The 26509-nt window shown below is 44.5% G+C and overlaps 1 protein-coding gene across 3 annotated transcripts; it reads right to left on the reverse strand.

Annotated features, from left to right (window-relative positions):
* Positions 1–589: 589 nt before the first annotated feature.
* LOC308124573 (neurabin-2-like) lies at positions 590–25639 on the reverse strand. Of its 3 annotated transcripts, XM_080487649.1 has the most exons (16): positions 25540–25637; positions 25302–25455; positions 17616–18005; positions 16604–16806; positions 16184–16522; positions 15386–16087; positions 8899–9031; positions 8377–8497; positions 7199–7303; positions 6947–7082; positions 4549–4692; positions 4363–4416; positions 4097–4228; positions 3875–3972; positions 3223–3319; positions 590–1513 (listed from the first exon to the last, which is right to left on the reverse strand). In XM_080487649.1, exons 3-16 carry the CDS (start codon positions 17917–17919, stop codon positions 1460–1462), a joined length of 2622 nt encoding a protein of 873 aa, XP_080343775.1. In that variant the 5' UTR covers positions 17920–18005; positions 25302–25455; positions 25540–25637; the 3' UTR covers positions 590–1459. The 3 variants fall into 3 exon arrangements, with proteins under 3 accessions (XP_080343775.1, XP_080343774.1, XP_080343776.1); XM_080487648.1 differs by lacking the exon at positions 25302–25455 and having other exon boundaries at positions 25540–25639; XM_080487650.1 differs by lacking the exon at positions 25302–25455 and having other exon boundaries at positions 16190–16522; positions 25540–25631.
* Positions 25640–26509: the final 870 nt, after the last annotated feature.

Consider the following 26509-nt stretch of genomic DNA (forward strand, 5'->3'; position numbering starts at 1 on the left):
GTCGGATCAGAGCCTCTTCCAGGCCGGTTTTGGCCCACGGACCTCATGTTTGACACCCCTGAATCGAAGGGAATCCTCCGTGTTTTAATGATATTAATAGTTTTTACCCTGCACGTTTCTCTTCATCATTGTTTTCTGGCTTAAAAGGGAAAAGGGGAGAAGTGCACCCCCCCCCCCCCCCCCCCTCCCAACGATTGAATAAAACAACAAACCATGGCGTAACATTTAGCATTAATTTCTCCGCCTCCAAGAGATGTTTGAGCGTCTGATCTGAGAACTCCCTGAATATCCCCGGCGTGGCCGTGCGGCTCCACGAGCACCGACCCGTCCATTCCAGCTCGCGCATTTTTGGGCTTCGGGTGAGAAGTCGGCCCGTGTTGGGAGCGACCCCTCTACCGACGCCAGGAAAGCAAGTCGCACGCCTGACCCTGAATCACGGGAGGCCGGCGTGCATGTAAACCCACAGATACTGCAGTAAACACCGGACTAATACACGCCGCCTAAGAGGCTTCACAAGCACACGCTGGACAACTCGCACCCTGTTTGCCGTCGATAGAAACGAGATGAAACAGAAACTTTCCCTTCGCTCTCGGACATCACGTCCAATTGAACTGCTCCAAAAGCTTTTTTTTTTTTTTTTTTCTTTTAAATTAACGTATAGAATATGTACAAACGTGACGCCGCCGAAGCTTCAAACCTGAAGAGCTTTTGCTTGATTCCTTACTACAGAGAGAGGAGCTGGAAGAAAGAGAAGCCAAATGCCGGAGAGGGAAGTCTGTCGCATTCTGCACTTTCACAGGTTGGATCAAAGGTTGTTTTTATTTTTATTTTTTTTTAAATCTTTATTACTTTAACTATCGGCGGTGTGGTGGCTGTTTTCCTTTTTCAGAGTTTTGTCGTGTTTCTACTGAGATTCCGCCTCTCGGCTGGAGTCACGGCGGTCCCTTCGGGTGTTCCCACCGGCTCAGAGAGAGAATCAACGTTTGTTCCCACTCGGCGAAGGTCTCGTCCGGTCGCGTCGCCACAGTCGTGTGTTGAGTTCCTCACTCTGCATTTCACGTCTCCCCCTCACTCTATAAAGCACTTTGTGACGAGCCTGGTTATTAAAAGCGCTTTTTTTAAAAAAAAAAAAAGAAAAAGAAAAAAGTTGATCCACGGGAAAAAAGTCTGCTGAGATCCTGTTCATGAGGAAATGAAAAAGAAGTGTGGTTTCGGTGTTTGATTGCCGAGGCGGGTACCAGGAAGACACATGAAGAGGGGCGGGGGTGGTGCATTCTGGGATTGGAGCAACTGGGTCACTGGCGGGTGTTGCGGATGAGAAGGTTTCCCCCTGTCGGTTTTGTCGCTCCCCCTCCCCGTGCAGTGGAGTGATTGGAATAGAATGCAGCCCCGGTCAGGAAGAAGGCGGAGCTCCTCCTCTTCCAGTCGCAGACGGGAGGTCGGGAGCAGCAGCAGCAGTCTACGAGGGGTTGGGGGTCTTCAAGGCATCCACTTTGGTCTCCAAGTCCGTAATCTGCAGAGGAAGGACAAAATAAAAGGAGGATCTTGTATCATCATCGTCATCATCGTCACCCAGGAGATGACAGGATTTCTTTGTGCTCAGCTCTGGAAGCTCTTTACGGGCTTATTTTATAAAGCCTCTTCACGGGTCATCATATTCACGAGCCACGACGGCGTCAAATGTTCCTGAAACCTCGAGTCTGTTGTGCTTTTAAGAGGAGCAGAAGATTCATTTACTCTCCTCCTGCAGATCGATAACAACGTAGTCATACTTCTGGTATTTCTGGCTGCGGTTCGGTTCTCGTCTCCAAATATCAATACTTAAACTGTTGTTACTATTTTTGACAAACCTGTGTTAGTTTTTTTTTTCCTATTTGTATTTTTTATTTTCCTTTGGGCTTTATTACATTGAAAAAGGTCCAAACTGTTACATTATTGGGAAGTATTGCATTACCGGCCATAATTAAAATATTGCCCCACCTTTCTAATTTATTTTTTTTTTAATTTACTTTTTTTTTTTTTTAAACAGGAAGATTTTACATGAATGCAACATTTTACCAACTTCAAAACATTACAGCATGACAAACCTGTGTTTTTATATCAAAGTTTATCAGTTATTATGTTATTAAGGTCAGAGCCGGACATGTAACAACGACCTGAATATTATATGATATAATGTATTAAAACCTCAAATGTAATAACGGGTCAATAATGCAAAATTAAAGGAATTTAAATGTGATCTTAATATGGTTAATGCTCGTCATTATGTTGTACTGATGAATGGAGAAATCAGATTATAGAGAGCAGGAGACTATAAACGACTTGGGCAACAGCAATCGTACACAAATACAATAAACTCTATATAGATATACGGATAAATAAATAGTTTAAACCTTCAGAGCTCATTATTTCTGTGTTATTCAAATTGAAGCAGTTAAAATCTAAACCATAAGTCATTCACTCACTTTACAATGTAATGAAATTATTACAATATTAAGGGAAGAAATATAAAAATATTTTGCCTGCCCCAGAATGTAATATTACATTTTTTTAGGTTTTGAGCTCAGCTGCTCATCACATTATATTTTATAAGAATTTGTGTCATTGTTCCATTCACATTAAGTGAAAATATATTGTTTATTGCGTTTATGATTAAGAAATCTTTTTTTGGGGCGTTTGCAGGGCGATGTTTTAAAAATGGCGTTCGTGTCCTCCACTGTGAAGGCCGCCATATTTGTTATTGCCCACCTGCTCACACATGTACAGAAGAACTACTTACTACGTGTTTTCAAAAAGTTTCCAACGGAATGGGAACTACATCTTACTTCCTGCTGGTTATCATCACTACTTCTTCTTCTCCTCATATAACAAAACACATGTAGAAACTCGGTGTCGTCATGTCAGAGGCTGAGATGTGATCAAACGACTGCAAATGAAATCATTGTTCAGCTCAGAATAAATATCAAATCAGAGCCGTCACTCTTCACTAGTTGATTCAGTATCCAATGGTTTTCAAATCAAAGTGTGTTCTGTCAGAAACTGAAACTGAAAGAGGGAGAAGATTAGTTTAATATCCTGGAATTATGTTGAAAACGATGAAAAAAATGCAAATATCCGAGGTTTATGTCTATATAACACATACTTCCTTAATCACCAGAGCTTCATGTAGCTTTTGGTGACGTTATTTTGTGCTTTTTTTGAGTGTGATGAGTGTGATTTCACCTGTTCCTGCAGGTTGTCCGTCTCCTCTTTATGAGTGGCCTCGCTCTCTTCTTGAGCTCGACGCTGAGCTGTCTCCTTTTTCAGGAACTCAATCTCTCTGCAATTTGCACATTCAAATAACACATCCAAAATAAAAAATTTAAAAAGGTTTTACGATACCATATGTTCCAGACCACAAGTCACGTTTTGTTGTTGTTGTTGTTTGGCCGGTCATGGGACTGACACTAAGAAGCAATATACTCGATGTGCCATATGTGACCACTAGATGTCACTGTCTGACAGCAGAATGTTGCCGCAGCACCAAAGAACATCCTCCGTCACTACTGTGTTTTGACTGAAAGCGCGTGTAAAATGTTATCGAACAGAAAAGGCTACACGGCAGAATTGAAATAAACAAAAATTAAAAACTATGTCACCAAAAATGGAAACTATTATCGATACGTCAATGCAACTTATATGATTTTAAGTGTCTTAGGCCGTTTTCAAGAGAAAACAGGAAACCTTCGTTGTGTTTTTCTGTGCTGGGAGTCACTGAATACAGAACTTCTTGATGCGTTTTCACTGAAAACGTTGTGTCGTGTAAATAAATGGGCCTTAGAGTCTGGAAAGTACGTTCATGTCCACCCAGTTGCTTTCAACTTTTTTTGCTCACTTCTGCTGGTATTCTTTAATCAGCCTCTTGGCTTTGCTGTATTTCCTCTCCAGGGTTTGGTACTGAGCCTGCGTCTCCTTCAGGTGCTCGTCCACTGCCTGGAAACACACAAACACCCGCCGTCAGTGGCCTAGACGACACAATCTCCACGGTCTGCGAAAGAGAGACCCCCTGGACGGCTCCTCGGGAAGTACCACGTCGTGTGCCTTTTGGTGGATTTACCTTACACAGGGACTGCGCCTCCATCCAGTAGCCCTCCAGCTTCTCCATCCTCTCTTTGCTGTCTCGGATGTTTTGCTCCAGCTGAGCGCGCTCCATCCGCCAACGCAACTTATCCTGCTCGGCGTGAGCCAGCTGGAGGCGGGAGGGGGTCGACGTGGGAGGGAGGAGGTGGCGTGTGGGAGGCAGGACAGCGGTAAGTCATCCAACAAGCACTCGTGCACGCGTAAACTCTCGCCTGTGCCCCGCGCCGCATCGGATATTTTTACCTTTCTCTTCAGCAGCTGGATCTCCGCCTGCGTCACTGCGTGTTTGATCTGGAGCTGTACGCAGGAAAATGATGTGAAGACAAACGGCAAGTTTAGAGCAAAAAATAAATAAAAAATAAAAAATCTTCACAAGCATAAAATAAATGAATTATCGAAAGATTCCAAATAATCCAAGATCGCTCATACCTCCTTGAATTTGTGGGCCAGCTTCTCGGGGTCCAGCTCCACCGGAGACAACGTGTCCTGGTTCTCCGTCAGGTCAAAAACCTCGATAGAGTTTGGAAACATTGGACTCATTTCCTCGTCCTCGTCTGTCGCATATTCGCCCGTCTGCGTGTGAAAAAAGGAGGTAAATTTACGTGAGTAGGGAGAAAACTCTTTCCCCATTTTCCTAATGTGACGGCCGGAGTCTCCAATGTTTTGTATGTGACGCCACTTCAAATTTGTCAAACTGACAAAGTAGAAATCTTCATTTTGCATCAGTTACATAGATTTCTAGTAGTCAGGCTTGGAATAGGGTGCCAAACTCATTTTAGTTTAATCCTGACCATTACAAATATTCCTTTACTCTAAACTAGTCATCCAGAATGGAAGAAGCCATTTAAATGGGAGGAACATATTAGATTATATCAGCACAATTCACAATATCTGACCAACACAGTTCATTCAGTGCATTTAAAGAGATTCCCTCGAGATTTTACTACGATATGGACTTTTCAAAAATAGAAAAACTTCAGTTACAAGTTAACTTTTGATTTAAACAATGTTTGTCGTCCAGTGTGAGTGAATAACATGAGTTATTAGCTTTTAATCTGGGATTGAATGTCTTTTCAGGTATTTTCAAGTGAAAAATGAAAACTTTTTGTTGCGTTTTGAGTGTTTCCGTATAAACGGACCTCGTTTTCTGATTGTTGCCGCGTGAATGTGAACCTTTGCTGCAACGAAAACGAGAAAACGATGCGTTTTCGTGTAAATTCTGGCCTTAAAAGCCCTAACTGATTTCACAGTCCTGTATTGTTGTTACTAAGATTTATAATAGTTTTATGTATGAATTGAGAAAAAAACTAAAAACTTGCATAAAGCTGTTTGAAAAAAATGGAAGCGCCGATAAAACTATTTCATTTAACATTTTTCCTATTTGAAAATGGTGCAACTATAAAACACGAACAGCTCATCATTTTTTAATGAAAAAACGGGTTTGAGAAACCAAAGTTCAGACCAAATTCCAGGTTTTTCCCTTCCTAAAGGTGCCGTATAATGCCATTAGATGACCGTGTATCACAGGACGATACACATCGCCGGTGGTTTAAGTTACAAATGAATTGAAAAAGCCGCCTCGCCGGCAGTCTGACACGTCAGCCTCAAACCTCTGGAACCAGCCGCCGCATCTATCAGCCGCTAAATGGCCTCCTGCGATCGATACCACTCTGCTGAGCACGTGTCTCCTTCCTCTCTGCACAACTACAAAGTACATTAGCCTCACATTAGCTGCTGTCCGCCACGTCCTTCCCGCCTGACGGCAACTTTTTATCGCGGCGGAAAACGCATTAAGTTAAAATACGGGCTCATACATCACGCCTCCGTGTTAAGACCCTTCATCCTGAGCCTCACATGCACAAGAAGACCAGTTAACATCCAATCAGAATGAGTGTTAATGCGTCAATATTCTCTGTTATTTGCAGTTAGGTGTGAAAAATATGTGACGAAACATCTCAGTAAATGTGCATGAAAGATATCAGTCAGGAATTTTATGTGATGGTCTAAAACGCCTGGTCAACAAATAAAAAAAGTGATTTTTGCATGTGTATTTTATTTAGTTTTAAAACTTGCAGCAGCTTTGCTCGTTACTGAAAACTCAATCAGTGACACGATTTTGTTTGATTAGATTCGTATTGTTGTGTTTGATTTTAGACTTAATATGTGTGAAAACTTTTCAACTATATCTATCTATCTATCTATCTATCTATCTATCTATCTATCTATCTATCTATCTATCTATATACATATATATATATATTTTTAAGTTAAAGGTACACTTGCCCAGAGTAGCAGCCAGATAAAATAAAGTGTGGTATGCAATGAAGGCCACACCAATAAAACAGTAAAACAATAAAACAGAAAGAGAGCTATTCAAGGACAGAGGCCTCATGAAAAACTGAAATGGCTCATCAAACAATGAGTATTATTATTGATCAGCTTTTTGAATAAATAATAGATTGTTCTTGAGATTAAGAGTTTTAATGGCGTTATTTTAATGTATTTTCTTTATTCCCTCATAAAGCACCTTGTGCCTGAGTAGTGCTATAAAAAAAATGTGTAAATGTCATTGCTAATTATCACACTTTTATTCTTAATGACTCATGAATATTTTTTCCTGTGGTGTTGTTACCACCTATGAACACTAGGTGGAGCAGCTGGACTGAGTTTAAAACAACCAGCCACGTGGTGAAGTGAAGACGGACATTTTGTCATATACACAACCACAAAAACACACACAAGCTGATATCTGTTCAGTTTTGATGCCATTCAAACCAAACCCGTTAGTTGTGTGTGTGTATGTGTGTGTTTGCGTGTGTGAAGGCACCTCCTCATCTTCCTCCATGTACTGCTTGTATCTCTGCTCCATCATCTCCCTCTGCCAGCGCTCCTGCTCCAGGGTCTGCTGGATCAGCTGAGCCACTTCGCTCTGCTCCCCCGGCTTCTCCCGGCCAATCACAAACCTGGAAAACATGCGAACGGTACCGAGAAATGTGAGCTTCCTTTGTCGAGTGAGGAAAAAGAGATTTAACGCACATTATGATGAGGTTGTGTGTGTGTGTGTGTGTGTGAAACCGACTTGACTGTGCCCGTCGTGTTGCGGAGGACGGACGCGGCGAAGCTCTGAGTAACACCGACGAGGCTGGTGCCGTCCACCTCCACGATCAGATCGTTCACCTGGATCCTGCACACACACACACACACACACACACACACACACACACACACACACACACACACACACACACACACACACACACACACACACACACACACACACACACACACACACACACACACACACACACACACACACACACACACACACACACACACACACACACACACACACACACACACACACACACACACACACAGTTCTGCTGATTACATTTAAGTACTTTAACTAACAGTTTTTAGCTGGCATTGTAGGTTTTTCCTTTTTGAAACATCTTAATCTGTTTAAACCATTTCAACTTGTTCAGCTCTTCTGCCAGCTTTACCTTCTTTCACTGTTTTACCAGTTTTAGTTGTTTTTACCTAAATTAACTCCTGTCAAATTTGTCTGTTGAGCTTCGAGCTCATAGTCTCTTATAGGCTCCATTTGCTGGACAACGTTTCAAGTGAAAACGCGTCGTTTCTGTTTCAGAAAGGTTTCGAGTTTCCACGGCAACGTTTTCTAAATCATGTCCGTTTCCACGGGAACGGCAGAAACACTTAAAACGACGTAGTTTTCATGATGGGCGGAAACGTTGTTATGGCCCGTCTACTCATACGTGCAGAAAAAACTATTTTGTAAGGCCTGCGTCGTAGCGGCGAATTCAAAACGTTGCCTTTCCTCCTGTTTCCATGGAGACGGAATTAGGACGTTTTTGAAAAGTTCCAAGGAGACAGAGTCGGAGTGTTTTCCAAAAGTTGTGTTTTCAGTGGCCCAGAGCGTCGTTGCCATGCAAAACGGACGCCCAAAACACAACACAAGTTAAGCATTTTCACTTGAAATCATTGTTGTGGCCTCAGAAAGACAATTTTTTTTATACGACGACATTAAAATAAGAATAATGAGACACTACAGACAAGCCGAAGATCCTCATGTGGCTCCACGTCCACAGGCGCGAAGCTTGATAGCAATTTTTAAATAGGATCTAATCTGTTAGTCATGCGACATTGTACTGGGCTCGTAACAATCCCCGACTGGTCTCTGGTCAGTCGGTCAGTCCAGGCTCAGCTAAGAAGTTGAGTCCAGGTGAAGGTGGGTACCTGCCATCCCTCTGCGCGGCTCCGCCCTCCGTCACCGTCTTAACGAAGATGCCCAGCTTCTCCAGGCCCATATCGGCTCCCGCGCCCATACCGATGATACTGATCCCCAAACCGTCGCTGTCTGAAAGACAAATGCTCCTTTTATTTATTATTTCTGTCCACGAAATCAGGATTTCACTACACGGCGACATGACGAGCACACGCCCGTTCACACTCGGCGTCGCTGCACGTCAGCGTGACGGCCATTGTGCGGCGCTAAGAGCAGCCGTCACGCAGTTTCGGGTTGAAATCCATTACCTCCAGAATTACTAGCCGCTAATTAGGCTAATCCGCACTAAATTCAATCCCATAAGGGGATAAGGGAGCAGACAGACGGTGTGTGTCCACTGGCAGCGGCCTGTCCGTTATTGTGTGCATGTGTGTTTGTGTATGTCGTTATGTAAGAGGCTTGACTGAGTGACTCTCACTCGGTCAGGCGTTTAAAAAAAAAAGAAAAAGAAAGAAAAGAAAACCTGTGCAGACCTTTGTCCAGCTCCACCGGAAACAGGTCCAGCTTCTCCACCCGCTTCTCCAGCTCGTACTCGGCCGAGGCCGCCATGGGGTCGACGTCGTCGTTCCGCCGATCGTAGTCCTCGTTGGAATAGGTGGTGAAGACCTGGATGAAGGTCAGAGGTCAAGTGGGATGTTTGTGTGGCGGCATAAGGATTGCATCGGGATCCGCAATCTTTGCTTTAGATTGAGTCTATGAGTTATTGCCAATAGTGGCTCAATATCTGATTTTCTTGTCAGATGAACGATTTTAAGGCGGCAGATTAAAACCAGCCAGTCGGGCTGAATCCATGTTTCCTTTCACTTCATCCATGAATCACCTCTGAGGGTTTCCTCTCCTCCTGTCTGACGGCTCCGTCTCCAACATCCTCTGTCCAGTAAAGGCATCATCTCTCCTCAGCACATGTGCAAACCATCTAAACCTGGCCTCCGCTCCTTCATCTCTAAAATACTCATCATTTCTGTATTTGTTTTAATCCTGTCCTTCCTGCTTACTCAGCATCTTCCTCTCAAACAACTTCTAAATCTGTTCTTTCGGAGAGAGCCTTCATGATAGCAGGTCTCAGTTCTGTCAATCTTTTCTTTCACTCTCTTTGCTATCCTCCTTTCACACATCATCCCTGACACACTTTGCTTTATTCATGTGACCCTCAGATACTTGAACTCACCCACTTACTATGTTTACTCCTTGAATTTTCACTTTTCCACGCAGTCACATGTATTCTGACGTCACTTCTACCTCCCCAGGTTCTGTTTTTTTCTATGTATTATTCTTAATATATATTTTATTATATCTTCCTAGTCTATGTATGATAAAATCCTTATTTCTATTTATTATTTTGTGCATCATATTGTTTTCCTGCCTCCTCTCACAGCTTCCATACCCTCCTTTGCACGACAACATTTCAAGTGAAAACTTTGTTTAGTTTTTTTGCGCTTTCGTTTCGAAAACGTTTCACATTTACACAACAACCTTTTGAAAATGATGTGGTTGAAACAGAAATGGCTGAAAACGAGTCGGCTCTCTTGGTTGTTTATGTAATGAAAGGTTTTTGCAAAGTTGTCGTGTCCCCCCCGTCTCTACGGAAACGCAGTCAGAGCGTTTCCAGAAAATTCTTGGGAGCCGTTTTGGTTCCAGCGGCTCCGAACACCGTCGACGCGCAAGTTCTCCATTTTCAGTTGATAATGTTGTTACTTAAGCGGGGCCTCAGTGTTGTGTTTATTGTAGTTGAAAACAATAAAAACTATCGATCATATAATATTTTTGTCCTAAACTGCTCTTACTGCATCTTACAATCATCAATCCCAGCGTTCATCTTACTATACACTGATAATATTCATTTCTATGAAAAACAAGCACAAATGTTCATCCTGCTTTAAAAAAAATTTCCAAAACCATGTTTAAAAAAGCTCCCACTGTCCCCCCTCCATATGGTTTCTCCATCCTATCTCTGCACCGCCCCTCGAAAAGGTCACCAGCATCCGTCTCTCCAGTGACCAGGGCTGTGTGTTCCAGGAGCAACCGGGGTGGGGGCTGAACCGCAGCAGGAGTTTGGTCTCGACCTCGGCTCTCATCTCTCAGTATCAGGTCTCTCGTCCGTCATCTGAGTCTAACTTCTCCTCTTCTCTCGTCTCTCCTACTCTCTCTCTCTCTCTCTCTTTCTTCCTTCTCTCTCTCCTCTCTCTCTCTCATATCTCTCTCTCTCTCTCTCTCTCTCTCTTCTCTCTCTCTCTATCTCTCTCGTCTCTCTCTCTCCTCTCTCGATCTCTCTCATCTCTCTCTTCTCTCTCTCTCTCTCTCTCTCTCTCCTCTCTCTCTCTCTCTCTCTTCATCTCTCTCTCCTCTCTCTTCTCTCTCTCCTCTTCTCTTTCTCTTCTCTCTCTCTCTCTCTCTCTCTCTCTCCTCCTCGTCTGGTGAATATGCTAAACATGTGTATATATGAATGTGTGTGTGTGTGTGTGTGTGTGTGTGTGTGTGTGTGAGAGAGAGAGACGGTAAGAGACATAGCCAGAAGCCTCTGTGTGTAGGAGGTGCTGGTAAAATGATAATTTATATGTCCCTGAGTGTAAAAGAGCGAGTTACACACAAGAATAATCTGCCACAAACAAGGTCAGAGGCCCGGATTGTTAAAGTGTTTCCTGTTGTCACGTTTCCTTCCTGTTGAGTAACTTTAAAGCTCTGGGTGTGTGTATGTGTGTGTCTGTGTGTGTGTGTCTGTCTGTTTCAGTGCGTTCCCATCAGACGTCATTGACACAATCTCGATTTAGCCGCTGAAAACCGAACACAACTGCACCCAAACAGACAACTCAGGACTCGATGGCACAACAAATGAAGGACTAAGAACTACAACCGTGTAGAACACACACTCCTCAAACTGCACAGCCGCGTGCTGATTGGATAATCTCGGACACATCGTAGATTAGCTCCATATGAAAAGAAATTATGACCAAAGAAATAAGAAACTTTGCAAGACATTCCTGTTATTTTTGACTGAATGCATCACAAGGAGGGTATATTGATATTTGGTTCATATGAAGTCACATAAAACTAGTAGTACAGAAACATTGCTGTGGGTTTTTCTTTCCTTATGGCGGGACAATATTGTTGGTTTTGTGCAATAAAATCATATCATGAGAAGTAAGTGAACGTCAACATTCACCCGCTCATGGTAGATTTTGGAGTCGATAATGTTTGAGTGGGTTTCAAGACATGTAAACTAGTGATAACTGTTGTAGGTGAACCGTGTTTTTAGTCTAAATTACTTTGCGCTCTGCAGACTGAAACCACAGTTTGTTAACTAGAAATAAAGAGTAAGAAGATCCAGTGGTGAAGAGTAAACAAATCGGCTCCATCTCGGCCCTGAATGGATCCAAACGTTCTAATGCTGCCTTGAATGACAAGCCTCTGCACAAGTCAGCCAATCACAAACCGTGAGCTCACTACGCTGGCGAAAGGCCAAACCACCGAGACGTCCTGCAGGAGGCGGGCTGGACGCCTCGACGCACTGCCTCTCGCTGCACGTTGCTTCCCTGTTACGTGTGGACACTGGTGTTCTGGATGGCAGAAGTGTAGAATCGTTCTACATACTTAAACTCACATTAAAATATTGTTTCATTCCGCTTCTGTCTGTCACCGTTCTGCTCAGATGCAGTTTTGTTGCTTTGCACATGAATGAATGAAAACTGAATCCGAAATGTAAACTGGAAGCAGGCCGACACGCTGCCGACCCACACTGGCTGAGTGATGACTCGAGTCAGCGCCACCTGTCTGATGGACGTGTAAGTTTCAGTTATGAACTATGCTCTAACACACGTTCATTTAATCAATATATTATCAGTCAGACCTGCAGGAAGCCTGATCGACGCTCCAGTCCGGGTGTGTCAGAGCAGCAGAGCAACATTAAACACCCTCCAGGAACAGGAACTGAAACGCAACAATGAAAAGCCCAAACAGTGTGATGTGTCAATCAGGAGGTGAATAGTTGGATATAATGTCTTTATTAGTCCGTTTATGGTAATCCTGCCACTTTCTCTGTGGTTCGCGGCATCACACAGTTTGTTCAGGGCCGGCTGAAGTCAACATTAACGACAAAAGAAAGATTATCTGGATGAACAACTGCTGTTTTGTACGTTGTGGCATTGCGACGGTGGCGCGGTGCTGCAGTGGTTTTAGTGCTGCCATCGTGCAGTAAGACGGTTCTTTATGAGGTTTAACTTCACTTTTTTTTTTTTTGTTCCACTCAGCAGTTTCTGCTGTTAGACAACAACATTGCTGCTTCTGCGCAACGGACATCGGACATCTGCATAACGTTGCCCTCTAAGCCAGAAACTTTTCTGGAACGAAAATGCACAAACGATGCGTTTTCACTTTCGTCGTGTGTGTGTGTGTGTGTGTGTGTGTGTGTGTGTGTGTGTGTGTGTGTGTGTGTGTGTGTGTGTGTGTGTGTGTGTGTGTGTGTGCATAGTTGTCAGTCTCTGTTTGCATCGTATCCAGGTCTACATGCACGGACAGGCTCCAGCTCGTATGTAGGCATCGAGCAGGTAAAACAGACGGATAGATAACTGCATAGAAGGAAGAGTATAACCAGGATCACCTCATCTCTGTGGTTATATATATATATATATGTTCCTCCTTTCTAAATTCATTGTTTCAGCTACGCTGCAGCACTTTACTTCTCTTCGTAACGATCTGACATGTTTAATGAGGCACGTTTCCCTCTCACCCAATCCCAACAGGAGTGACTTTGAACTGGGATTTTTCCGTGCCCACCAGGTGCCTTTTCATCTAAACAAAGCTCCATTCTGTGATTCTTATCGATCAGCTTCCCCTGTTTGGGTGCGTGTGTGTGTGTGTGTGTGTCCGTGTCCGTGCACGTTTTTTTTTTTTTTTTTTTCCAAGGAAAACAAACACACCCTGCTGCATTCCTGCTGCTTTTCACAACTCCACAGAAGCAGCCTTGTGTGCAGCTCAGCACAACCTGGCCAAGTGTGTGTTTGTGTGTGTCTAAGTGTGAAAAGTTAAATGCAAAAATGTCTACGGTCAAGTTCCTATCAGCTGAACAGTTCTGCTGTGTTCAGCTGCAAAATCATCCAGACCAATAAGCTGCTGGGCAGTTTGGTAATTGTTTATTTCTATCCAACAGTTGGATGTTGTTGGGTCAGGCAGGACGGAGACTTAGTTACGCCACCGCGGGAGGTTTGAGGTCTGCTGGCTGACTCGCGCTTCATGAAGTAACTCGTGATGTCAGGACGACAATTGCCAACCAGTTCTGGAAATGGAGCAGCGCCACCAGACAAGCCCGGACAGAGAGCCTCTTGGCTGCAGCAGAGCACCTTGCTAAGAGAAAAGAAACAACACTTGTGGTTGGAGGCCAAGACAGCGGGATGGTGCTAAGATCACCGTGTCTTACCGGGCTTCAACAACAAGAACTGGGTTTAATCCAGCCAATGTGACTTTAATCTCTTAAAGGGCACTCCATTGTAGTCAAACACCATTATTCTTTCTCTTTGCGTTCTACTTCCCTCGCTGCATCTATGAGCCTCCACACTGGTCTTCCTCTTAACCACTCGGTTCGGCAGCTCCGTCATCAGTATCCTCTTTTCTACATAGCTCTAACCTCCAACATACATCACCAAACCATTTCAACCGAATTTCTTTCACTTTCCCATTAAAACTGTCCAGCACTCGGTGTTCTTCTAATGTCCGTCCCTCCATCTTAGTCCGTATGGGGTCGCGTGGCAGACATAGAGAGCAATCCAAAAAAATGAAAACTAAAAACATGTTCCTTCCTCTTCCGCCCACGTGAAGTGGACATGACCGAGCAGGAAACGTGGTCTTCACCTTCAGTAGCCATTACGTGGTCTTTGTCCTCCGTAACAACATTAAATTGGGCCTCAACATGCTGCGACGCGCCATCACGGCCGCTCTTGTACTCCCTGTTCTCGCCTCTTCTGTTATGAGATACATCATACTTTGTGGTGTGCTGCTCGGTGGTTGGGTCTCGTGGGGGGAGAATCCCATTAAAGTGACAGCTCTATCAATGTGTTTCACAGCGCGTCGCGCTAAAACAGCTGACCCGCCGCAAGGTTGTAAGACGGAACATGCACGACGAATCCAGAAGAGAAAAGAGCTTCTGTTAAATTAAGATCTGTAAGTCCTCGCGCGCACACACACACACACACACACGTACGCACACACACACACACACACACGGTCTGAGCCTCAGTCAGCAGGAAATAGTGTGGCGAAATCACAGAGTGAAAATCCCCTCAGTGCAGTGAAGGAGGAAGTCGATGAGTCTTTTCAATTACACTCTCTTACTTATTAGGAATCGAAAAAGAAATGTAAAAAAAGAAGTGTCCATTTAGTGTCTTCTTCTTATTTTATATTATTTGTGGCACTAATTTACCAATTCGGCCAAAAGAGCCAATTAATAAACCACACTTTTTCTCACCTAATCAATCCCACACATCTTTAGACTGTGGTAGGACGCTCTGCATGAGAGGAACATTTTAATAACAATTCATCAAGTTGCCATGTGCCCAACCAGTTCATACCTGAGTAATATTCAATATATGTATCTGAAATCCCCTTAAGGCAAATAAAGGGTTGAACAATCCAAATATTCCTCAAGACTGTGAAAACAGAAGCATAAAAACTGAATGAGGAGTATTGAGGAAGGGGGAACGAGTGGCCTGAAGTTAAAGATATTTGTTGGAAATCATTGTCTTCTTTTCTACATGTTCACAGAAAGATAAATCAAATTGTTGTAGGAACAGTTTGTTGACGTAGCTGCTATGCTCTTCTAAAGACCGCCTACAGCCTTGTTTAAATGAAGTCACCAACATGGTAAAACGATAAAGTCACAGAGGAAGTGTTTCATCAAGGAGTTCCCCTTAGAAACCGAATGTTTCAGATATTCATACGTCACATCTCTGGGGGGGGGCAAACAAAACTCACCTTGATCGGATTCGTGCTGAAACAAATCTTCCTGTTGGGCGGAGCGGGCTCCTCTTCCTCGGGAAGGCCTGCGATTTCGGAGCAACTGGTCTCCGGTTGATACGGCTCCTCGTCCTCGTCCTCGTCCTCATCCTCGTCGTCGTCCAACTGGCTTCCCCCAGAGTCTTCCTCCCCCTGCCCGCTGTACGCACTGATATCCACCAGGTCTCCCTCGGAGTAATCCTCCTTCCTTGACCCGTCCTCGTCATTGCCCTCGTCTTCCTTGGCCCTCTCCTCGGAGTCGTCTCCTTTCTCCTCCGAGGAAGGCGAGGAAGACGGAGGCTCCTTCTGTCCGTTTTCCAGCGAGGCGTGAACCTCGGCCTGCACCAGCCTCCCGGCGGCCTCGGGTCCGTCCGGCTCGTCGGCCTGCGGATTCAGCTCGGCCGCAGTCACCTTACTTAAGCTTGTGGCGTCAGTCTCTGCGGGGCGTGAGTCCGACGCGAGATTGGCCTCCAGTGAGGAAGAGGAGGCGACAGTGGCTGAAGATGAGGAGGAGTACGAGGAGTTGGAGAGCTGCTCTCCAGACTGTCCAAACCCGTTTTTCTCCTCTAGGTCCCCTAAACTGCTTTGTCCAGAATCCGTCACGACTGGTACCTCTCCTGCTTGGCCGGTCGAGAGTCCTGATGCCTCCTCGTCCTCATTGGTTAGAGGAGACGTCTTCGTCTGAAGGAAAGAGACAAGAAGTCACCATGAAGCCATTTCATGGGTTCACACATTTTGACGATCTTCAACTAGTTTTAAACTTTCAAGCCAGTTTACCTTCACCTTCCTCTCGACGGACTCTCCTCTGGCCGGAGGTTTGGGTTTTGGCGCCAAAGCCGGGGCCGAGCGACGCTGGGGGAGGTAGGCGTTGCTTTGCACGTCGCCCTTCTCGAACGCGGCGCTGAGCTGGCTCACGGTGGGGCTGACGGCCTCACCGGGGTTAACCGACGCCGCGGCAGAGGAGACGGAGACGGATGAGGGAATTGGGGGGTCGTCGAGTCGGTCCAGAGCTTCGGTGGACCCGTTGAAACGGGCGACGACGTCGAGACGGCTGTCCTGGAAGCCCGAGGCTCGCTCTTTCTTCAGCAAGATGCGGTTAGTGGCAGCTTGCTTTTCCTGGAGGAACAAAAACAACAGTCAGACTTCGGGGTAAAAAAACTAAACCTAAACAAAACACAAGTAGGTATCGAAACTAACCTGCAGGGTCCGCTGCTCGAAGATCCTCCTGGTCTCTTGTAGCTTGGAGATACCTGCAGCCGAGCCACCGCTTTCCCCGGGCGCTTTGGGGTCAAACCGGTGGACCCTCTCCGAGACCGTGCTGCCAAGTTTCAGCAGGGCGCTGTGGTCGACGTTCTCATTGAGGCTGGACGCCCTCGGCAGGGACAGTTTCACCTCCTGGTCTATACCAGCCACAAACAAGACACACTCCTGTTACAGCTGCTCAGTTTTGATTCAGGTCAACAAATATCATTTCCAAGCATTTGTCACACCGACTCCCATGTGACCTCTTAGACCCCCCCATTTGCGCCACGTTTTCAAATAAAACGAACAACTTTCGTTGTGTTTTGGGGGTCAGAGCCACTGACAACACAGCTTAGTGAAAACCTGTCTACTGCTAGTGCGCACCACGGCCGTAGTAAATAGTTTGACTGCACATGTGGGAAGAGATGGACGATAACAACAACTCCAGAGTGTCATGATTCCATATTCTCCCCGGACTTGGTAGTTTTACAGTTGAGAGTCACGGTAATAACGACCCAACTTGGTCGTCTGTGCATGTGAATGTCCGTGTTCTCCCATTGTTAATACGTATTTATAGCGTATTGTTGTCTGTGCACATATGTTACCTTTGAAAGATTGTGTTTTCGTCTGCATTTGTTTATTTATTGGTATGTATGCATTTATTTATTGGTTTGATTGTCTGTATGTATTTTACCAACTTTTCGCAAGAACTATTAACCCCAATTGCATGAAATCGTCAGGGATGATTTCTCATCATCCACGGACTAATCGATTAGATTTTGGGAGGTTAACAGCAAACCGTTTTCGAAAAAATCCCCCAAAACTATGAAACAATGTCCCATATTAGGCTCTGCGCTCTACCGAGTGTAGCTCTAGATTATAAAAACAAATGCGTGGAAATGCGAAACCTTTCTGAAACGAAGACGTCGTCTCGTGAACGGGACCCGAGTCTAATCGCGGTTCTTACCAATGACTTTGGCTCCGTCCTCCTCATCACCGGGAGACTGCATCTGCATGAACATGTTCTTGATGCGGTGCACATTGGATCCATATTTCCGGCCCCTCCCAGTGGGGCGGGGCAGTGGGGCGGGCTTCGCCGAGGGGTTGGCGCCTCCATTTGCAGCATTGTTGAGGTGGTCAGTGGCCTTCTTCAGGGCGGCCAGGCCCGCCTCGTAGGCATTACGGTGAGGCGAGGGACTCCGCAGGTTGGAGCCGGTGCCACTAGGGGCCCCGTTGCCCCCTGTAGCCGACGGGGGCTCGGTCTTCATCATGTTTGGCGAGTCAGATGCCCCCCGGTGAAGTGCAGGTCAGCAGGGATGAAGGGTGCAGCATCCTGGAGCGGATTCACATTCGCCGTCTGAATCAGGAACAAATCAGTTGATTAGAAGATGATAATGGAAATGAGTTTTTTTGTTTTGTTTTGTTTTGTTCTAATGCAGGAAAGTTTTTGTCATATTTGCTGAAAATCGATGAGTCACTGAACCTGCAATGCCGCATCACAACATGTGACGCGTCGCACAGGGCACACGGGGAGCCGTCAAATTAATCCAATTAAAACGATGAGACACCGTGACCTCACACGTCTCCACGCTGCCACTCCGAACGCCGAACGTATTCTGGAAATTCAGCGATGCACGAGCACAAAGCACTCCTGTGGTCCCTGGATATCTCGCCGCTTTTCTCACTACCACCTTCTCATTCTCAACCCGGCTGCTGGTCAGTCTGACGCCGACGTTTCCATCAGGTTTAGTTTTGATTAGGAGGAGGACGATGGATGAGGAGACCCCGGAGACACTCAACAGCCGATATGCCGAGTGTCTCCTGGGTGTCTGCATAATGAAGATAATTGAAGGTGGCCACGTTTCAGATAAGTGGGTTTGATTGCGATTCGCTGCCAATATGTCACCGATGAGCCTCCCTGAGGACGGCCTCTAACCCTCTAATTCTATAATGTTCCCTGGATGCTGCACAAGGTCTGTCCACTGCTCCACACGGACGGGTTTAATGAAAAGGACAAGTTTCAGTATGTCTTCATGTGACAAATAATCGAATCTTAATCTCCTATTGACTGGCAAATATTTCATTTTTTTTGTGTTTTGTATTTGGGGAGTTTGTTGCTGGATTAGTACGCCAGCTTGTTAAATACAAAGACCCACAATATTTTGAAATACTGGCTTCAAAGTACCGGTTATGTTTGTTTCACCAACGAGATCAGTTGTCATTTCGTGATATTTCTCTGTGGTGTCAAACATTCTCGAACACATTATTACTACTTGAAGGTTTATCTGCAGTTGCAATCATGTATATTACGAGCAGTACCAACCACAGTCACCGGCTGCTGCCAGGAATGGGAGATATTATCACATGACCAGTTCACAGAGGAGACTCAGCAGGGACCTACTCATTAGTTGAGGAGGAAATACTTATTAGAAAGAGACCGCGGGCGAGGCTTAACATAGGTTTGATTACAGTTATGAATAGCTGTAAATACTCAAATCGTGTAATGTCACTTTAAATGCGCAGAGTGAAAGTCACAGTGAATACATTGGTTTTCCTATACGTCACATAACCTCAGCTTCATTCCTATAATATATGCCGCAGCCACTTGAAGTCACATAGCAGATTTAATAGGTTCAAAATTGCCTCTTTTATGTTTGTGATTAAGATGTGATTGTCAATAATAAACAGGCAAATTAAACAACATTGGACATTGTGGGTCAAGAAGAGAAATGAATGTTTTTGCAGCTGAAGAGGATTGCTTCATTTAATGAAGACAGAACCAGAGAATAATCTATTTTTTTTCTTTTTTTTAAATAAATGCCTCTGTGGGATTTGTGTGAAAATTCACAACCAAGGTGTAAATATTCGTATCATCATTTCAGTTGCACCGTCACATTGATATGACATTGTGCAGCTCGATGTAAAAAAATAAAAAATAAAAAAATAATAATGCGTTGATGCTTTTAGAACGGCCCCTGAGGAAAAGTTTGAATCAGAGTTTCCAGTTTGGTTGAAAGAAAAGACGCCGTAAACGACGACGAGCCACATGAAAAAGCAGCACCTGTGTGATGTCACGGAGCGAGGAGGAGATCCACGGTCAACGCACATCGCCCACATCAAACCGAGACGTTACGACATTTCCAGGAGCTGGAAACTCGGCCCAGAGGGGACGGGTAGGGTTGATTAAAAAAAATAAAGGTTTTATCTCAGTTGTCAAGGATTTTAAAGGTAGAAGATCAAGGAGAATTTAACCTGTGATCACCAAATCTGACCCGTCCATACTGAAGTCAACGCTTGTTGCAGACGTGAAGATAATTATCACAAGGAATAAAAAACAAAAAAAAAAAAAGGAGGGAAAAACCCGGAAATTGTTTATATTCTAGTTTATATAGCGTCTTGTTTTCTGCGTGTTTGTAGTTTCACTGCAAAAACAAACGGCACCGACATGCTGACGACATTAATCTCAGCATCTCTGTCGTTGTGGAAGCGGACATCATTTTCAAAATGCTATAAAAAACAAAAAAACAAAAAGCGAAACATTTCTGAAACGGAAACGTGAAAACGACGCGTTTTAACTTGAAACGATGTCTGAAGAAAGCCTGAACGGACAGCCAATAAAACGAGCGCAAACACCAGCTCTTTAATAAGTAAATGAATGTTTTTAAAGTCTGTCGTTCTGAGCTGCGCTCCGCTCACAGACACGACGCAGCGACACGCGTCTCCACTGGATAGCTGAGGAAAACAACTTCCGTCACGTCGCTTGTTTCTTCGGAGCGCCACGTCCCTTTTTCCAGACAAACTAAACTCCTCAAACGACCGCCGATTGACTGGCTCCACTCAAAACCGCCGAGGCGCCATCGGGTCAATTAGGTGACGTCTGAAGCAAAAGTGTGTGATTGTGGCTCTGTTAGGAGGAGAATTCTTATCACCTCGGCCTGTGGGAGGCTAAAACTGCCTGTGTTGGTCTTCGCTATCAGAGTATAAACACAGCAATTGATTGGAAAACGTAATTACTGTGAGGATTAATCAATACTGGAACTGTGTGGCTGCCGCTCTGGTACAGATGAGATCATTCACATGCTGCCAGTTCAGTTTTTAGTTACATCAAATGTACCTCTGCCCTCTACTCGGGACCGATCCCGAGCGTTTACCAACAGTCTCGTTTTCGCCCGTCGCCACGGCGACTGAGTCGGGGCATTTTCAAAAAGTTCCACAATGGGAGCCTTTTTCAAAAAGTTGCGTATTAAGTGGCTGAACGCCATCGCTGTGTAAACGGACGCCTGAACTACAACAGTTCTGCCTTTTCACTTGAAACCGTTGCCATGGAAACGGGCCCTAAAATAAATCATTAGTTTGCTAATTATAGCTTTATGTTACAGCTTTTTTACTATTACTTGTACTTTGATACTTTTGAACTATTATTGCCACTTAATTGATACATTTTAACTTTTACTGGTACTTTATTGATACTTTTTCACTATTACTAGTACTTTATTTCTACTTTTGAACAATTACCGGTACTTTATTATTACCTTCAAACTATTACCGTTATAATTACACATTTTATTTTTTTTCCTCTCTCAGACACACTCATACACACAATAATTGAGCTGTTGGTATTTGAATGTACTTAGTAGTAGCAGTATGGAGGAGATACTAGAGGGCAGCGAGCGGCAGGCACACAAAATATTCCCTGCAAAATATTTAACTTAATCTTATTATATCTAAATGGCACTTTTACAACCATGTTACAAACAGAGAACAGTCGACAATAAACATAAACATCGACAATAAAGATATCTAAAGAAGAAAACATTATTACGACTGTTGATTAATTTAGATGACTTTTTAATTGTTTACAAGACAAAAGTGTTACACTCTCTACTTTCCGTATAATTTAAACCTAATATCTAAATATGTCACAATTTAAATCATTAGGGTTTGATACACAATAATCCTAATAATGTGAATGTGTGAGGAGACGTGTTCACAACAATGATGAATACTCCTATACATATACAATCATAGAACACCCGCAGTCATAAAATTATAATATATTGCAAAATGAGACAAAGCCAAGATAAAAACATGATTCAAATCCTCTTCATGGTCACTTCTTAACTTGGCACAGTCGCACATGTTGCCAAACGGCGTTATGAGGAACAGAAGTGACAGTTTACGGCACTGTCTGGCTTCACACTGACTCCAGATGGCACTCCTGACCACACGGGGAGCAAACACACACACACACACACACACACACACACACACTGCAACCACAGTCTTGTGACACTGTGTTGCCAAACAGTATCTTCTCACACACACTGATCATGTGAAGTCAAGTGAGCAAATCAAACGTAAAGCAAAGAACCTGGACAGGCGCCTCCAGAAGTAACACACACACACACACACACACACACACACACACACACACACACACACACACACACACACACACACACACACACACACACACACACACACACACACACACACACACACACACACACACACACACACACACACACACACACACACACACACACACACACACACACACACACACACACACACACACGAGGCTCTTCCAGCTCTCAGCGTCTTTCCTGTTATTGTTAAGCCGAAGCTGGACGCTCCAGGACTCACACTGTCCAACACAACCTGGAGACTCGGTCAGACACAACCTGACCTCCAGCCTCCTCCTCAGCAGCAGGACAAGAGAGAAGAAGAAGTCCCTCCCTTGTTTTCTCCACTCCTGCAGCGGTGGAGGAATAACTGCCTCCAGCACGAGCACCAGCTCCTCTTTCTAAGAACAACTCCATCTGCCCTTGGCCTACCCATAATCCCTTGCGGTGCGGGGTGGCTTCCTGCCATTCAGTCCAGAGCGTCACGCCTAACTGCGCTCTGGTTTCCCTCTTTGAGGATTTTTTGTTTTTGGTTTTTGTTTGTTTGTTTCAATCTCAGCCTGTGGTGAGCGATTGTGATCTCTCCAGATTAAGCAGCAGACCGATGATGGGAGGCTGCGTCGAAAGAAAGTTGAAAAACCGCGTGAAATGTGAATGAAAACCGAATACAACGGCATTTAAATTATTAAAATCTTATATTCAAATAAAATAAACTGCACAAACATAATTGGTTGAAATTTAAACTGAGGAATTCAGATTTATTTTGAATAATATGCCCGTATTGAACGTCTTTTAAAAAGGTTGGGAAGGAGGAATAAAAAAATTTTAAAAAGTGAGTAAAGACTTCATCGTAATTGGGAATGAAAAGAGAAGGCCAGAGAGGCTCACATGCAATGGACTTGGCTTTTTCATATTTTACAATGAAGAACTTTGAGAATGACGAAGCTGATATAAATACTCCATCAAAAAGCCACTGCAAGATAAAAATACAAAATACTAGTAACACGAGCAACATACCATTACTATTGTAGGCAACAGGCCAGTGGTTTGGCTGGTCATGCGACATACATATATCAGAATGCTGCAACAGCATCACAGAAATAAAACCTCAATTAGAACTGTGATTGAGTAAGAAATATGCAGCTAGATGAAAAGTAGAATTTATACTATAGAAAATGGAAAAAAAGTAGCATAAATATTTTCTGAGAAACTTTAATTGAGCAATGAAACGCAAAGAAACTGTTCCAGTGGCGGCGAAAACAAAGATGGGCCGGTCGTGGGTTAAAAGCGCGACGTACAAATGCACAAATTCACAGATAGTCGGCTGCTGGGCGAGCGGCATCGATGGTGACTGCACCATGTACACAATACATGTTTTCTTCCTCTTTGTGACGCATCTTTTACAGGATGCAACTTCGACTCAGGTGTGACTTATAGTCCAGAAATAGAGAAATGAACATACAAACTATTACACATGTTTATTACCACTGACAAGCTGAGGTCACAGCCGTTTAACCACAGATTAGATTATCTCCTTTGACTAAATTTCACTGCCATAATCTACAAACTAACAGAAATGCTTCACAATCATAGTTTGCAGATTCCGATGCAGATAAAATGTTAGTGCGTGTTTCAAATTCTTCATCTACTTTAACACGACACCTCCTCCTGTGCAGAAATCGACTAAAACAACAGTTAGTCAGTGTAGTTGATGTAACAATGAATAACAATGTTGTTCTCCTGTATTGAAGCATGTTGTTGGAGTCTTCACTTCTCTTTTAGAGGAAATCGACATCCTCCCTGAAGTCTTTACCACGAGTGGATGACATAGAAAAAAAAACAACCTACATTTCGGTTTAACATATAAGGGATAAATAATCTCCACCATCGGACACAAAGCTGCCTCGCGTCTTGTAAACGCTGCTGCACAATCTGCCTGTATAGCTCCCATCAACTGGCCTGTCACAGCACCAACACATGCACTCTTCATCTCATTTTGATGTGTTGCATCTATCTGCTCAGCAGAGCTCCCATCCTCCTCCCACGGATGTTACGCACACACAGCTTCACTGGGGGCAACGCCATCTAAAATACAAACAATGCAGCAGCAGCAGCAGCAGCAGCAGCAGCAGCATCTGACTGTCTGCAGCCATCATCCTCAGCATATGGAGGCAAACAACTATTGACTTCCAATCTATTTATGGGAAGTCCCCGAATGCCTCCTCCCATCAGTAAATACAGGCTTGCACACACACAAACATGCGCACGGCCCCCAGCTGGTGTTTCTTACTGACTGGGGGGGGGGGGGGGGGGGGGGGGGGTCTGAATGGCTAAAACGACCTTGCACGGTGACATCCAGTCACACAAGGAGCAGTGGGAGCCCCTGTGCAGCCATTCCCATCTGCCTTTTGTGTGCATGCGGTGGTGGTCAGACACAGTTCATGAGGTGCAACACTGCAGTCAGGGATGTTTCTCAAACTGGCAGCAGTCTGTTCAGACATGAGTAATAAGTCCTCCAGTCCTCCACAGCATCTCTCTATCACTGCGCGCCCGGACGCAACTCGCTGTTGGACAGAAGGGACATTATAGTGGAGACAATGACTCTGTCTATTCACACCACAATCCCTGCATCTGTGGAGGCTCGGCCTAGCAGGAAGGTTGACTCTGGCACACACTGCGTGCTGCTGCTACTGTGGGCTAGCTGGAGAGACAGAGGGAGGGAGGCTTTGTTGGCATAGCCGACATATGCTGCGCGCTCCGAGGTCCCATCCGAAAACCGTCGGTTTTAGCAGGGTTGTCCTTCTGGCATACAAGTGTTAGCTTTACAATGACATCTTATCCTAAAACTGGAAATATATACACCGTCAATGAAAGCGGCGTTCGTGTCGGACACAGAGCAGCGTTGTTTACGAGTGAAATGTGCACTGTTTTCGCAGGTGTCCTCGTAGCCCTCCCACGTCAATAAACACCGTTCCTAAAGGCGACGCGTGCACTTAATTGGATTTTAATTTGAAACACATTTAATTTATTCAGTTACTCGTGCGCCGATTTGGAGAAAAGACATTCACTCATCCGTACGTATCAATGTTGACATCAGACGACGTGTTTACCCAAGCTGGGAAGCAGTATAACCTAAAATGTCATGTTTTTGTTAGGGAGCTTCGCATGACGTTTCTAGTAGAAGGTATTAGCAGGTTTTCCCGACGAATTTGGATCTTTTAAATGATCACGCAGTAGGAAATAAATACCGAGGCACAGCTGTGGCTGTATGGTGCGGTGTCCAGCATCCGGGCTGGGACCCGGGAGGAGGCGGACGGGTGGCAGCCAGGCCCCGCTGGGTGTCTGCCCGCTGCGCTGCGCCGCGGCGCTTCCTTCCTGCAGCCGCTCCGCACACAAACGGCGCTTTGTGAAAACGAAGCGTAACTCGGTGAGATGAGAAGACCAGGGGGGGTTGTAGGTGACCCCCTCCTCCCCCGGTACACCTACCGTATGTCCCCGGTTTGCTGAAGCAGACCCGGTGCCCGTTACGATCCGCGGTGCAGACGGTCCATTGTCCTGCTGCAGCTGCTGAGAGAGAGAGAGAGAGAGAGAGAGAGAGAGAGAGAGAGAGAGAGAGAGAGAGAGAGAGAGAGAGAGAGAGAGAGAGAGAGAGAGAGAGAGAGAGAGAGAGAGAGAGAGAGAGAGAGAGAGAGAGAGAGACTGCCTCCTCTCTGATCCTCCTCCACATCTTCATCTCCCCCAATATGATTTTTTCCAGCTCATTTACACATTCATCCCAAAACATCCTCTTCCTCCTCCTAAACACGACACTGAATGAGAAATCCTGCAGACACACAAATCACCAGGAAATAATATCTCGAGCTAACCCTTCTCATTTTAAATGACTATAAACTGTTCAAAAGACTCATAAACATGTTCCAAGTAAAATACTTGACGCTGAAGAGGAGAGCGGTTGAACCTCAAATCCATCAAGCTCGAACACCATGTCCCATTTTATTTTATATTTTATTGAATTGCTCAACTTTATGTCCATGTCCCCCAACAAATTCTGAGATATTATCAACAACTGTTGGGATTCATACTCAATAGAAATCATTAGATGCTTTGGTAAGTCTTTATATGTAGCCGGTGACCGTCACAACTGTTTATAATTTTGCACAAAAGCACATTTTATAATATCTCAGCATTAATACATCTCAGTTAAACTCACTATAACTTCAGCTCTTTGTAAAATATATATTTACACTTAAAATAATTTATTCATCTTGAAAGGATAAAACATCTTGCTGGTAAAAAGCATCACGTTGACTTGCAGATTTTAAGACCATCTTACACTTTATAACAACCTTTATGAGCAAAAGAGTCATTCTGGACCTTTTCTGTCAATATATAACGTGTCTGATGTTTCTCGTACTACAATATGGAACACTCTATTCTATAGAAATGACTAAGCAGG

The sequence above is a fragment of the Lipophrys pholis genome, assembly GCF_963383615.2.
Source record: "Lipophrys pholis genome assembly, chromosome: 19".
Lineage (NCBI taxonomy): Eukaryota > Metazoa > Chordata > Actinopteri > Blenniiformes > Blenniidae > Lipophrys > Lipophrys pholis.

Excerpts from the sequence above, each read along its gene's own strand:
- LOC308124573 (XM_080487648.1), bottom strand. The coding sequence starts at position 17,919 with ATGATGAAGACCGAGCCCCCGTCGGCTACAGGGGGCAACGGGGCCCCT. Across the intron at positions 16,807-17,615 it reads GGACGGAGCCAAAGTCATTG|ACCAGGAGGTGAAACTGTCC; the intron begins GTAAGAACCGCG and ends TGGCTGGTATAG. Across the intron at positions 7,083-7,198 it reads AACACGACGGGCACAGTCAA|GTTTGTGATTGGCCGGGAGA; the intron begins GTCGGTTTCACA and ends CATGTTTTCCAG.